This window comes from Oryza brachyantha, chromosome 6 (assembly GCF_000231095.2).
Source record: "Oryza brachyantha chromosome 6, ObraRS2, whole genome shotgun sequence".
Taxonomy (NCBI): domain Eukaryota; kingdom Viridiplantae; phylum Streptophyta; class Magnoliopsida; order Poales; family Poaceae; genus Oryza; species Oryza brachyantha.
In genome coordinates, this window is record NC_023168.2 from 9,815,853 (window position 1) to 9,830,725 (window position 14,873).

Genomic DNA, 14,873 nt, shown 5'->3' on the forward strand with positions numbered 1-14,873 from the left:
ATCTTCAATCTGTTTTCAACAACTTGATCATTGGAGCACCAGCTAATCGGATGAGCAGAGGCTGGGACCGAGGGAGTGAGGAAAGAAGGTGAATAAGAGAACAGAGAAGCTTACAAATATCCCATCAGCTGCAGCCCGTAGTTCAATTGTTGTAAACAGATAACTGGAGTGCAAGACTACTACTTTCACCTTATACTATAGCCACAATCGTTACTTAACCCTGTGTGCATAGCATAGAAAAGATTGATAATTACCAAACAAATCTCTCCCCATTCCAACCATTTCCAAGAATAAAAATGAAAAAAAAAAGAAAGAAAGAAGAGAGCATAAACAAGAAGAAACAATTCCCTGGGCAGACTGAAGAAATCATGGAAAAGTTATCAAAGTAAAGAAAACCAATATATAGGTACTATGCAGATTCAGATTTTTTGATAACCCTTGCAGACAACACAATGCACAGTTCTACTGAAGTCATCTGACAGTGAAAGCATGTTAATATAGAAAGTGGATCACCTACGATCCTTATCTTCACTTCAGTGCACAGCTAACCTCCTAGTTAACAAGTCTATCAGAAACCACTTTGCATCAACACGGTATCTACAGTCCAAATAACGCATGGCTCCTTGCCGCCACATCACCCTCAGTTGAAGCGGTTAACCCAGAAGACGGCGAGGATTTCATGAGCTGGATCGGCTGTTGTTGAACAGCATTAGAGGCATGCTTAATCATCAGATGGTCTGATGATTTGTCAACTACATGGATGATACCCATCTTGGGCTCACTGGAGAGACCAGCGGATGGATCAACTGTGCTCTTAGTTTTCTTGGCTCGACGTTTCGGCGGTGGGGCTGGCAGCATTTCATGGGAAGAATTGCTGCCACTCATCAAGCTCTTTCTGTGCATAGAACAGAAATCCATACCCCATTTTGCACTTGTGCCACATCCCTGAAACTTGCAGCGTCTGCCACCACCATGTTTGATACAGTAATCACTACGCCCTTGTGCACTCTTACCACATCCTTCAAACTTGCAGCGCCTTCCCCCGCCATGGCCAATGCAAAAATCTGTGTTCCCTTGTGCACCCTTCACACATCCATCAAATTTGCACCTCCTTCCACCACCATGCCTTACACAGCGGTCAGTGAGGCCTTGACTGCTACCACATGCTGCATTGGGGCATCCAGAGACAGCACAGCGCTTGCCTCCACCATGAGCAATGCATAAAGGTGTACCCCCATGTGCCCCCTTTGTACAACCTTGAACCATGCAGCCCTTAGAACCGCCGCGATGAATCTTACAATACATTGCATTTCCCTGGGCTCGCTTGCTGCAGCCCTGGTACTTGCACATTACAGCATCACCATCAACATTATAGATTCCTGCACTACCCAGATCATTCCCAGCATTTCGTGTTACTCTGAATCCACTATCTCCTTCATACTTGATTGGAACTTCTGATTTGGAGCAAGCTACAGTACTAGAACCAGGTTCACCAAGTGGGCGACCTCCACCATGGGACATACATAATACTGAGCCCTCTGGTACAATATGAGGGCAGCCAAGCATTTGGCACCGCTGCCCTATATTGTGACTTTTACAGAAAAATGACTGGCCTTCGACAACCATGTTACACCCAAGTCTCTGGCATCGTTGTACAACTGCTTAATTAAAACAAAGAATAAAAGGCCAGGAAAGATGTAAGCGTTAGACAAATATAGAAACAAACATAAATTTATCCATGAATTAAATCTTCTCCACAGTTATTTCTGTCATTTTTTGGTTAATAGTTAACCTCTGTAAAGGCATTTAAATGAGAAAATTCATTGTTATATTATATTGACATAAAGAACAGTTATTAATATATTTAAAATAAAGTAAAGTACATGACCGGTCCTTAAATTTGTGGCGCGGTACCACTTAGGTTCATAAACTTAAATAATACACGTTTAGGTCTATGAACTCGTTTTAATGTCTAAAATCATGGACCTGAATGGTACATTAAAACGAGTTCATGGACCTAGGTGATACCGCGCCACAAGTTTAAAGACCGGCCATGTATTTTACTCTTTAAAATAACTCCATCTACAATGCCAACACAACCACAAACAAGCTTGAGTAGTGTCATTCTGTTTAATAATTAGGGGAAAATAAAAAAAAATGTGCATAAAAAGGATAAGTATTGACATATCATGGGGATGTCAATACAAATGGACATTGAATGAAAGGAAATGTCTGGTTGATCACTTTAAACTTTGAAACGCATTTACTTCCCCTGTTACAAAACCACTCTGATTGTCCCTACACAGGTACACTTCCTAAATTGGAACAAATAACCATGTGATTTTGTAGGTACTTTCACCACCATGGCATTTGTTGTGGTCAAAGATGTGGCAATGAATTAAACCTATGGGTCCAACATGTCAATAAAATTATAAAAACCTCTTTCCTCTCCCACCTATGCTCTCTCTCTCACCCCTTCTAAGCATCTTCACATCTGTTTTTTTTTTTTCCTAAAGGACCTTCACATCCAGAACTAGCCCCAAGCCCCCAAATAGACCATCTACCTATCTAAACCCCTTGTACATTCATCTCTGCTACTAGCTGCAGGGTACCAACTATCGTCCCTTCTCATCCCTCTTATTTGCGTCACTTATGTTGCTAGACCATGGATGGAAGAGTTATTATATCTCACAGCTAGCGATGCTGGTAGTGTTTTGTTACAGCTCAATAACACAAACATGTATCACTGGAGAAGGCACACGATGCAAAAAAAAAAGAAGAAGAAGAAGAAGAAGAAGCTGTGGCACAAGGCAAGATAGTCAACATCCATACTTTTCCACCCAGTAACTTCCTTAGTTAGCATTCACTAATATCCCAAAAAATCCTGTAGCTTGCAGTCTAATGCCACGTTGAGGGAGCAAGATCAGGTCATCAGGGGCTCAGAATTTAATGTAAAACCAATTTTGGCTTCTGTTTGTACTGGTGTGGCCATGCATGTAGATGTAGTCTCCACGAATTGCAAATACTTTTCTTTTCTTGTTAGGATTGACAATGTGGTAAATCTTGTAAATTTGCACTCATGTGATCAGGGGAGCACAAGTTCCATGGCAAATGAAGAGAAGAAAGGAAGGGTATACTGACTATACTCTGAACGACATGTAAGGGCATTTATGCAAGGAATTGTTTCATATTGAATTTCAATACTCCTGTCCAACCCCTCAGAATCAAAGAAAAAAAAGCCCCCAAAAATTAAACACCCCTGGGGTTCGTTACTCCAGCTTTTAAGCAAAAGTGGATGCATGGCGATACTTCAGATGGTCAAATATACTTCATCTCCTTTAAAAGAAGGCAACATAAATGTGATCACAGTTAACCTGTCACCAACTATGCACAACATTCTTTTTACCAAATGGATCTTAATGTTCTTCAACATATACAGTATCCCTTCCATATTGTTATTTTATTATTTAGCTTGTAATATACAAACTGGTCTACTAAGGCATATGGTGACCAAAACTGTCACATATATTACGTAGTATGAAAGCTAACTTTACCGACAGAATATACAGAAAATTCGCATGTTCACTGCAACTAAAGCATGAAAAGTGCATGGAGAAAAAGAACTTGTTTATCAATTTTGAACAATATTAACACATATACTATTCATTTTTACCCATAGCAAACGTACAGGATTCAGCTTGTCTCTAAAGAAGTGCATACAGTATATGGAAAGGTAGGTTACAAAAAACATACCAACAGGACGACCGTCAGACATGCGTGTCTGTAGAGAAGGAAATAAACAATGGAAGTGTCAGTAAACATTTACTATACTAGACAGCAGAAAATTGGGAGAGCGAATAGCTTACATTTAACTGAATCATGTTGTCACGCCCCGCAAAGATGTTGTGTTTATCAGCATCCATGCCTAGAAAAAGTAAATAGTCAGATCAACCAGATAGATCAGATCAGTTTAAAATACAAGAAAGTTGTGAAAATAGTTCTGCAAAATACCATGTTGAAAAGAATCCATGACATACACCTGCACGGGTAATTTAATATATTAAACTAACAAAGAAAGATAATTTTAAAAATCAAATTATCTGTAGACTATCAAAGAATACTCTTTGCATATGTCCAATCAGCGATATTACAGACTGAAAGCATGTTGACTGTCAAAAACATAAACTTCACTTTGTATGCTGAAAAGAATCTCCATAATAACATTTTTTCTAACCTTTTAGTGTATGACTTGGACTGCTGGGCTGTAAAACCCAAAAGAGGAGTAGACATCCCAGTCATATCATGTAAAATGAGAGAGGTTCAGAATACACTCCACTATTCCTCATCGTAATCAGTGTGTATCTTAAGGCTCAAATGCAGTCGTCAGAGCTTGGCAGCTAATTAAATCTAGGAAATAATCTGCTATAACCCTCTACAATGGCTTTGGAGGCAGTTCACCACCTTGGTGATCTACGTAGAGGACAACATGACAATTACCACACATGCCAGGCCCCATCTTTATCTCTATTCCACTCTGTTATGAGCTCAAGATAAAATGGTGGCAACCAAAGTTAAGCACTGCCACAATTCTATGAATAGTGCTAATTGTCATGTTCATTTCATAAAACAGGAGTATTTTTCTTTCTGGATCTACCCAGTGCAATGCTTTACTGTTTCTTGTGCTTAGTGCTAAGTGGCTATCTGTCTATTCACTAAAAGCTCAGTTGGACAGTTAGCAAACTACATGGTATAATTCCAGTTTCTATGAACAAAAAGCGCTTCTTAGAAACAAGCTAAAGAGGTTTGAGATCACTTAGAGCGAAACATGTAATTAATTGAAATAAGAAGATAAATCTATGCCCTTCAGCTATAAATAAAAACCATGGGTGCACAATCAGTTGTTGACAGATCAAAAATTGGATTTGCATATTGATGCCATTCCTTCATACAAATTAGGGATGGCATGTTAGTTCCCCTTAATTCTATGCCTGGTAAGGACATATGATTTAGTCAGTCTAGATAGTCCAGGTTGCATTGAAGGATCTTTGTTTGGCTAGTGAATTGAATACTCCTCGCAGTACTTCACTTATCCAGTGATGGGTCCATAGTAGGAGATATGGGTGGTAGTCCAAAGATTGGATATGGAATGGGTTTCGAGGATTTCCAAGAGCAGATTGAAATCCGTGTTATGGTTTCAGGGATTGTCAACAATCAGCCATTTCCACTCCTAAGGAGCCTGATTCATCAGGTTGCAACGATGTATGTGTTCGACTCCTCTTCATGCTGCTCTTCCATACACAATTAGTCCACTATGCAGCCTGGTTCATCAGGTTCCAACAATGTATGTGTTAGAATCCTCTTCCTGCTGCTCTTCCATACGCAATTACTCCACTATGCAGCAAAGAAGTAATGCAAATGCTATGTACTCATAAGTGGACCATAAGAGGGTGACTTTACAGTAATACCCTGACACATGAGGAAATATAAACTTTAACATTACTAAATGGCATGGGCAAAGTTTTAGGCCCTGTTTTCCAGGGCTGCAGATCCTGATTATGGGTGATCTTGATTCTACCCCAATCAGATCCCTAAGGCAATCAGGGTCAATTTTGAATATTATTACTAGTACTGAATTGTACAAGGGTCACCAAAAGACGTTGATACGCGTTAATATAAAAAAAAGTTATAAATGTTTAGGGTAACGATCATAGGGTCCTCAATGTTAAGCCTTATCGCTTTGCACCGAGATTCTTTGCACGGATATTGTGGTCTTTAGCTGAGCAGAGTTCACCCAGGTTTCTTGTGCAGAGGGTTGGGGGGGGGGGGGGGGGGGGCAAACACATAATTCCCCCTCAATTATTTGACAAAATAATCAAAAAGGGGGAAAAGAAACAGAATTTTGTGGTAGTGGTACATGCGTACACATTAGTGGCTTTGGGTGATATTGAAGCGTACTAACGATTTGATCATATATTACTGAACTTGGGATCTTTCAATGTCATCAAACCAATGGTATCAAATCATATAAGGTGCTTAGTTAACTGGGAGAAATGCAGACAATGCTATGTTTTCATTTCTTACACTGAACCAAAGGTCATGCAGCTTTCTATTCTTCAAGTCAACATTCGATAACAAGCCAAAATCATTTCTAATCCTTCTGTCCCAAAATGTAAACATTTCTAGTATTTGAATATTATCAAAAAATGTAAGCATTTCTAACATTATTCACAATATTAGTTGTCCCATCAATCACTTCTTGTTCAAGTTTCCTCCCATTTTTATCCCTCACCTACCCTCTCACCATCATCCATTCCTCAGTAGTAAACAGCACTACATTCTTTCCTTCTTAACCATAATCTCTGCTAAACAACCTATACATGATTATATATTTTGGGACAGAGAAAGTAACAGAGTAACATTCTAAAATAAAATTGTTTGAGAACAACCAGACCGGCCAATTTGCTAAACATGCACATTGATCTAGTCCCCTGCCTAACATCTCCATGAGATATTCAGGACCAAAACGTATGGTTCATGCTCAAGATTAATAAAAATTGTGCCTGCATTCGTGCTGCAAATATGCATGTAATAGTTGAACACTTGTGTACCACAGTGGAGACTAATAAGACAAGCCCTACAATATTCCTTGCTGCAGCACCATATACACACACAGGTCGCGTAATTCAACGCAGTGAACAGCTCGAGCCGCAGATCCACGAGAATGTACAACCAAAAACACACACTGAGAAAGCAATTCGGTCCGCTGATCATGTACCACACGAAGGACGAGAGTTAAAAGGGGAGGACGGGCGCTCACTCCTCACTGACCTTGGCGACTGGGCTGCAGCAGCCGGACGACGGGGTACCTGCGGAGGCGATAGGGCAGCACCTGCTCCCCTCCCGGCGGCGCGCGGCGGCTCCTCCTGAGGCGATCGACGGCGGTGGAGGGACGGGATTCGGGGGAAGGGGGACAGAACCTTTCGGAGGTGGGGAAGGCCGGAGCGCCGGTGGCGGCGGGGAGGGGGAGCCGCCGGCGCGAAGGTGTGAGGTGGTGACCGGAGCGAATCGGGTGGGGGTGGGCGGAAGTAGGTGCGGATCGATCGCTCGCGCAGGGCGGCGGGGATGGGACGGGATCGGAGGGGAAGAGGAGGGGGGAGGAGGAGGGATGAACTTGGCAAGTTTGGACTTTGGGTAGAGGAGAAAGGTTCTTCTGCGCAGCATGTATTTTTAGTACAACTAGGGTTTATTTTAGTGCAACTGGCTTAGGGTGATCACCCCGTCGCTGCACAGGCAGGGTCGGATTGGACCCATGTGAATCATTCTCAGAGCATATTTGTATTAAAACAAACTTAATTTTAGAGTTAGTGAGTGCTTATAAAAGATCTAATTCTAGATTCGATCTCATAATATTATCTTTCTGGCTGCATGTATAAAGGTACGGTGAAAGATAGATTTTTTTTTTTTTGTATTCCGTTGCTAAATTGTTGGCTCGATCTAGTTTTCAAACCATTACTGTCAAAATTAAGTAATTATTTTGTGCATTGTTTGTTATCTCGTCACAAATACCAGTTCAGACTCATCCCTAGCTTCGATGACCTAATAGACTGATAGGTAAGGGTGTAAGTGGCCGGCCGTCAACCCGCTTATAAGCTAATTAAGCGGCACTTACACCCCTATTGATAAGTCACCATTTCTCCATTCTCTTTTGTTCGGGTGATAGTGTGGTTGGCACAATCTATCACTTCTTTGTACCTTGTCAACCAAGGTAATTGGAATCAAGAAGGATGAGATTGGCTAAAAAGTGTGAGCTTTGAATTTCTATGGGTACTAAGGGGGTGTGACTGATGGAGATTACACGCATCGAGTTCATTATTTTCTCTTTTCTTAAGCCACGGTTCCCTACAAATCTATTTGAAATGAATTAATGCATAACACTAGAATCAAATAACATTATAGTATTGAGTTCATCGGAAACATACCCAATACCATCTTTGGGGTTGCCTGTGCCTCCTCGACCAACACATGGTTGACGTGGGCATACACGAACTAGGGACCAGCGCATCTCAACTTCAGGCACTTGTATGCAAAGTGGTCGGGCTCGTTGCAGTTGAAGCAGAGCCCCGGCTTTCCTTCGGATTCCTTCTTTGCCAAGATGGATTATGCTGAGGGAGCTGGCATGTGCCATGGGAAGGCATGGAGTCGGTGCCATGGGTGGACGCTAAGCTAGTGCACGATGAGGTTGTCCACCACAGTTGTTGTTGTCGTTCTGGCTAAAGTTGCCTAAGTGATATGGATGGTGCTGACGAACAATCATGGTGAAAGGCCCACCCTGTTGTCCGGTGCCAAATCGGCTTTCTGCTTACAGTCCATCTTGTTGTGTTGATCCTCTTAGCGTATGGTCTTGTCGACTAACTTCTCAAAGTCCACATAATAACCCGAGATCAATTGGTTGGTCAACCCATCATCCAACCCAAACAGAAACATCTTGGGGGCATGATCCCATCGGTTCCCTTGGTGAAGAGCGCATAACTCCCTCTTCGTTTGTGCCATGATCCCATCGGACACTTGGGTCTCCCTAAAGTGATGGCATAATTACTCACATGTGACATCTGTAGTACCAGTGCAAGTTCCTATAAAATTGTCTCACCAAGAAGAAGCGGGACCTAGGAGTTGGTGCGTCGCAAATGCACATTCTCCTAATCATTGCATTGCAGGAGGTTCAGTTTCTTCTCGGTGACATGCAACCAGTCATTTTCTTTCATGGGGTTGGTGGTGCTCGAGAAAGTGGGTGGGTAGACACCGCAAAAACTCAGGGAGCTTCTACTGTGCGGGTGTCAGCAACCCTTGTTTGTTACTATTGTTGCTACACCTGGTGCATCATCTATTGTTGTGTCTGTTGATGTTGCTGCTACATTTGCTGCATCATCATTGTCATCATGTGAGTCTAGTTGGCGAGCACTTGTCCAATGGTCAGGTTCTCCGGAGGTGGTGGTGCACCATTTCCCATTGCACTGGTGGTGCGTGAGCCTCCTTGTTGTTCCTCATTGCCCAAGGCATTGGGGTTGTCGTGGTTTTCATTCCTTGTGTTCACCATCTGTGGAGGAGTGACGAGAGCGATAAGAAAAGGATAAAATAGATTGCTTAGAGACATGCTTTATTACATTACAGATTTAGTGCAATTGTCTGATCTGAATTAAAAACGCTTAAAAAAGAAAGCAACTCCTGATTGCACAACCATAACACCACTACTTGCTATGGTGCACTACTATCCCACAAGCAAAGCAAACCTAAGCACAAAAACTACCAACCAAGCAAACTAAAGAAAGCGGCAAACTAGGGACGATACCTAATGCTTAGAGATGCTGCGACGATCGATGGCATTGTAGTTTGACTCCTGCTCATCTCCTTCTTCCTCTGATTGGCTCCTAGAGTAATGTAGGTATGACTTGTCATTGCCAGAAGCTAAGCTGGATCCACTGTGGACAGTGTCTGACAGGAAAGGTGTAGGGGATATTCATCCACCACTACCATTGGCTGCTCCCACTGCCGTGGAGGAGGGTCCGAAGGTGAGAGTAGGATTTGCTGCTAGTAAGGGCGGTGGTGGTGGGACAAACCACGACAAGGGCTAGTGTCCAAGTGGCGGGTTCCAGTGTGCCTGCAGTTGCACAAGCACCGAAGCAATGGTCCGACTTTCGTGGTGTGACACAGATCCAAGCTATCCCTAAAGTCTGGCATTCTTCCTCTTGAGGTGGGCTACCTCGTCCTGCAACCGAGCTATCTCCACAAGTTTCCTGTCGTTGAGGGCCTTGGACGCCTTAAGGAGGTTGGAGTGCATTGTGTCTAGTCCCTGCAACATGGTGCACATGCAGCCAAAGGTAGTGTCTTGCTCTCTCGTTGCCGAACAGAAGATATTGTTAACATCAAAAATATGATCAACGTGTCACACACGAAGACCTGGGAATCACTTCTCAGAACATTCTAGTGCAGGACCTAAATTCTCAGAAAACCAGGCGTGCCAGTCAGTTTGATCCTGTAACCGACAAGATATAAACAAGGAAAACAATTAAACCCACACTGCTATCGGCCGATTAGCCGATACCGCTTTAGGACCCTAGCTAATGCGCTAAAGAATCGACCTTACAGTAATTTCATGACAGCATGTAAAAATATGTCCTATCGACTGAATTATGAGTAGGATAATCACCAAATAGCTCAATCAACCAACTTATGAGGGATGATAATGGGTCGGGTTTGGGGCGGGTTCTGTAAAACCCCACCTGTCCCAAAACCCATGATTGTAAGGTAAACTCATACCCATAAACCTTCATGGGTGCAAAACTAAACCTGTACCCATACCCGTTGGGTACCCGAAACATAATGGGTACCCACCGATGAAACCATGTCAAACAAAAAACATCTTAATCGAGACATCTCCTGATTAAGATTTCTCATTATTTAATTGTATGGAATAAGCAAATACACAGCCAATTGATTAATATAGCAACAAGAAAATAAAAAAAGTACAATAGTAAGCAAGTAAAAATAAGCCTGACGAATTTTAACATTCAGTCATCCAATCATATCGACACAAACGAACAATCTTGCCTCAACAATATTCTGATGCTCCCGGCTTATAATTGTTGACGCTGAAAATAACAATCAACGGTCACACACGTATGCCTAGGAATCAATCTTAGACCACTCTAGTGCAGGACCTAATTCTTAGAAATACTAGGCGTGCCAGTCAGTTTAATCCTGTAATTGACAAGATATAGTATGGAAAACAGTTAACCCTGAAATCGCTATCGGCCGGATAGCCGATACCGCCCCATGACCCTAGCCGATAGACTAAGCGATTGGCTTTACAGGAATTTCATGATAGCAAATGTAAATATGCCCAATCGGCTGAGTCAGAAGAATGATAAATACTGAACGGACCAACCAACCAATTAATCTTAAAAGATTGGACCGAACCGAGACAGTCTTAAGATTAATCAACCGATCGGACCACTACAGGACTTATCGCACATAAAATCGACAGTCGATACGAGACTAGATATGAAATTGAATATAAGCTGGGATGCTATACTAATTATCAGCACAAAACAATAACAACCAACAACATGTATACTCATACCATATCTAGAAGATCGAACCTAATCGAGACAGTACAGATCCAGGCATAATCATACATGATATCAGCTAAACATTATAATGTGTAAACAACAAGATGGCAAACCAGCGTAATCCACCAACCGGTTCATTAGACTCGGCCGATCGGACAGGCTTCTATGGACAGATTGCACCAAACATACATATATCAGACCTAACCGAGACAGTATGCAATCCAGCACAATATAATCATAGAAACATGAAGATCCATGAGACTGACAAACCAATCAGCGGGTTACTTCAGATAATGTTGGCTAGAACTCTAGCGATAAGCCCTCGCAAGCCATCAATCCAATCTGATGACACAAATCCGGTAAACCAGATTGATCGGACTAACCCAGACAGAGCCAGGTTAACCAGAAACGTGCTAACAGATCAAACAGAAGAACTTGTGAGGACTTGATCGAGAACTACTACTACTTCAAGCTAAAACAGATTAAAGCAATAATAGAACTCAGCCCGCCGATCAACCAGGCAGGAGATCGGACTTAACCGAGACAGTCCTGTTCTAATTGATCGACGGGTTTTGACGAACCAGAACTTACATTGCGAAGCTGACAAACCCCGCGCCGAAAGCTCAAGCAAGTCAAAGATTTGAGGCGATGCGCCAAGTTGAATTGATCTAGAGATATTTTCCAAGGAACCTGGGCACTTATATTTATAGCCCTGGGAATTAACTAACTTATCTGAATAAAAATCCGTTACTAACTAACTTGCATTGTTCGGACTCTAATTAAATAGAAAAATCCTAACCGAACTTCAAGATAAAACCAAATTAAGCTAAACAGACTCACGATTAATACCGAACCCATCTCCAAACTTTGGGCCCAATTGGACTCTTACCCTTGTCCGATTCAGACTCTCTCGGCTACAATCACACCGCATTCAATTCCCTGCCTCCAGCCGATTCATGTTTTTCTTATCCGATTTGGTCCTTAATCGTGCTTTAATCTATAACGACTATTTGCCAAAATCTGGGGTTAACAATAATATAGACAATAAGCAGGTTCATGCAAATATTTAATGGTGTTGCTAGAGTTTTAGGGCCCCAATGAGCACCAAAATAAATAAAACAGGCACAAACTCTACTGAAACAGCAAAAGAAAGTATTTTTAATGGATTTTTGACAATTTTATGAATTTAATGAAATTTGAATGGACCTAAACGGAGACTAGATGAATTACTTATGAATTTTAGAAGTTTTCTAGGTTTTTTAACTAAACAGAAAAGTCCTAAATCAATTATTGCGCAATTAATGGGGCTGCTGACGTCAACGAGGAGAGAGGAGGCGCTGACGGGTGGGGGCCACTTGTCGGTGGGAGAGAGGGGAGGATGAGAGGCTGACAGCTGGGTCCCACGGGAGGAGAGAGGGAGGAGGGCGCGGCGGCGGCTGACGGGTGGGACCCGTCGGTCAGAGGGAGAGAGAGCAGGGGAGCAGGGGGGAGCGGCTCGGCCGACGGCGGCGACCGGCGGGCGGCGACAGCGGCGGCGCACGGCAACGGCACTCGGCACGACGACGACGGCGCGACAGCGACGACGGTGTGACGGCGACGACTGGCGTCCGGCGACGGCGCACGGCGCACGACCGAGACGGCAGCGCACGCGGCGCAAAGCGGCGGCGATGGACTGGCACGGCGACGACGACCGGGCGACGAGCGCGGACGCGGACGGGCGCGGGTGGCGGCTTGACAACGGCGCCGCGAAGGCGACGACGACAGCAGCGGGCGGTGGCGACGACGAGCTCCGCACATGTCCGGCGACGGCGTGCGGCTCGGTGGCGGTCGGCCGGGAAGGAAAAGAGAGAAGGAAGGAGGAAGGAGACGCTCACCAGCGGCGGCGACCGAGCGGGTGAGTCGGCGAGGTCGAGGCGGAGGTGGTGACGCGGGTAGGCGCGGTCGATCGGCGAAGGTGGCGGAGATCGATCGGCGGCGGTGAGGAGGTCGGACGCGGCGGCAACCGAGTGGCGAGAGGATGCACGAGTGCTGGAGATGCCCGCCGGCGACGACCGGGGCGGCAGCAAGTCGGCGACGGCGAGGCGGAGGTGATGACACGGCTGGATGGCAGCGAAGGGCGCCCGGCATCGAGATCGAACGGCGACGACGACGGCTCAGCGCGGCGGCGGTGGGGCGGAGAGGAAAAGATGGCGACAGCGCGGCGGCGGTGGGGATTTATAGTGCGGGGAGGCCGGCTAGGGCGGGGCGGAGGTTGGAGACCGAGTCGGGCGCAGCGAGGACTCGGCGGCGGCCGTTGCGGCGGTGGGGGTTGCGGCGCGGCGGCGAACTCAGACCCGGCGCGGCGCGACGCGCTGGCGAGGACTCGGCCACTGACAGGTGGGTCCCACCTGTCAGTGGCGCGAGGGAGGAGGGAGGCGGCGCTGACCTTGCGGGCGCGGTGCGGACGAGCGAGCTGGGCCGAGGCGGCAGCCCAGGTGGAGAGGGCGCGCGCACGGTGAGAAGGCCGGTCGGCTGGGCCGACCGAGGGGGAAGATGGGCCGGCTCGGTTGGGCCGGCCTGGGAAGGAGGAGAGGAAAAAGAAAAAGGAAAAAGAAAAGAAAGGGAGGAAAATTGGACTTCGGCCCAATTTGAGAATGAAGGGAAAAAGAAAGGAAAAAGGAGGGAAAAAGGAAAACCCCACTTTTGCCGAGTTTTAAATTAATTTGTTTGGCCAAATTTTATACTTCTGCAATTTGAATTTAAATCCAGTTAGTCGATTTGCGAGCCACGATTTAATTAAATTAGGTTCTTTTAGAGGGATTCTTCCTGAGTTAATTAAGCCAGTTATTATTTACGGATTTCTTTTACGACTTTAGGCTTAGGACAAAACTCCGGGTGTGACAAACCTACCCCCTTAAACGGAATCTCGACCCCGAGATTCGGAGGTACAGGCGAAGAGGTGCGGATGAGCGGCCTTGAGCTCATCTTCTCTTTCCCACGTCGCTTCTTCTTCTGAGTGGTGACTCCACTGAACTCTGCAGAATCTGATCACACGGTTCCGAGTCTTCCTTTCACTGGTTTCTAGAATCCGTGCTGGTTTCTCCACATACGTCAGATCTTCCTGTAGATTGATGTGCTCGGAGTTGGTCTGTTCTTCAGGCACGCGGAGACACTTTTTGAGCTGCGACACATGGAACACGTCATGGATTCCGGCCATGTTAGCAGGGAGTTTCAACTGATACGCAACTTCTCCCCTGCGTTCCACTATCCGGTATGGTCCCACGAAACGTGGTGCTAACTTTCCTTTGGTCTAAAACCGGTGTACTCCTCGCAAAGGTGTGACGCGGAGGTACACATAGTCTCCTGCTTCGAAGGCTAAGTCCCTTCGACGATTATCTGTATAACTTTTCTGTCTGGTTTGGGCCGTTTTCAACCTTTCATGGATTATTCTGACTTTTTCTTCCGCCTGACTTAAAATTTCAGTCCCAAAAACTTGACGTTCTCCTGTTTGATCCCAGAAGAGGGGTGTACGACACTTTCGCCCATACAATGCTTCAAAAGGTGCCATCTGCAGACTGGCTTGATAATTGTTGTTGTATGAGAACTCTGCATACGGTAAATTCTTATCCCATGTTCCACCAAAGTCGAGAGTGCAAGCTCTGAGCATGTCTTCAAGAATCTGATTTACCCTTTCCGTCTGACCATTTGTCTGTGGATGATAAACTGTACTGAAATTCAGTCGGGTTCCCAATTCTTCCTGTAGCTTCT

General features: G+C 44.8%; 1 protein-coding gene across 1 annotated transcript; it reads right to left on the reverse strand.

Annotated features, from left to right (window-relative positions):
- Nucleotides 1-358: 358 nt before the first annotated feature.
- On the reverse strand, nt 359-7,205 carry LOC102720245 (probable WRKY transcription factor 19). The gene is made up of 5 exons (XM_040524965.1): nt 6,829-7,205; nt 4,012-4,039; nt 3,867-3,925; nt 3,754-3,781; nt 359-1,658 (listed from the first exon to the last, which is right to left on the reverse strand). The coding sequence occupies exons 2-5, from the start codon at nt 4,028-4,030 to the stop codon at nt 598-600; spliced, it is 1,167 nt and encodes a 388-aa protein (XP_040380899.1). The 5' UTR covers nt 4,031-4,039; nt 6,829-7,205; the 3' UTR covers nt 359-597.
- Between the last annotated feature and the right edge of the window lie 7,668 nt (nt 7,206-14,873).

What these genes read in the sequence shown, in the direction of transcription:
- LOC102720245 (XM_040524965.1), bottom strand. An exon ending in ACAACATGATTCAGTTAAAT is followed by an intron (nt 3,782 to 3,866) that starts GTAAGCTATTCG and finishes CCTTCTCTACAG; the next exon opens with ACACGCATGTCTGACGGTCG. An exon ending in GTCTGACGGTCGTCCTGTTG is followed by an intron (nt 1,659 to 3,753) that starts GTATGTTTTTTG and finishes TTAATTAAGCAG; the next exon opens with TTGTACAACGATGCCAGAGA.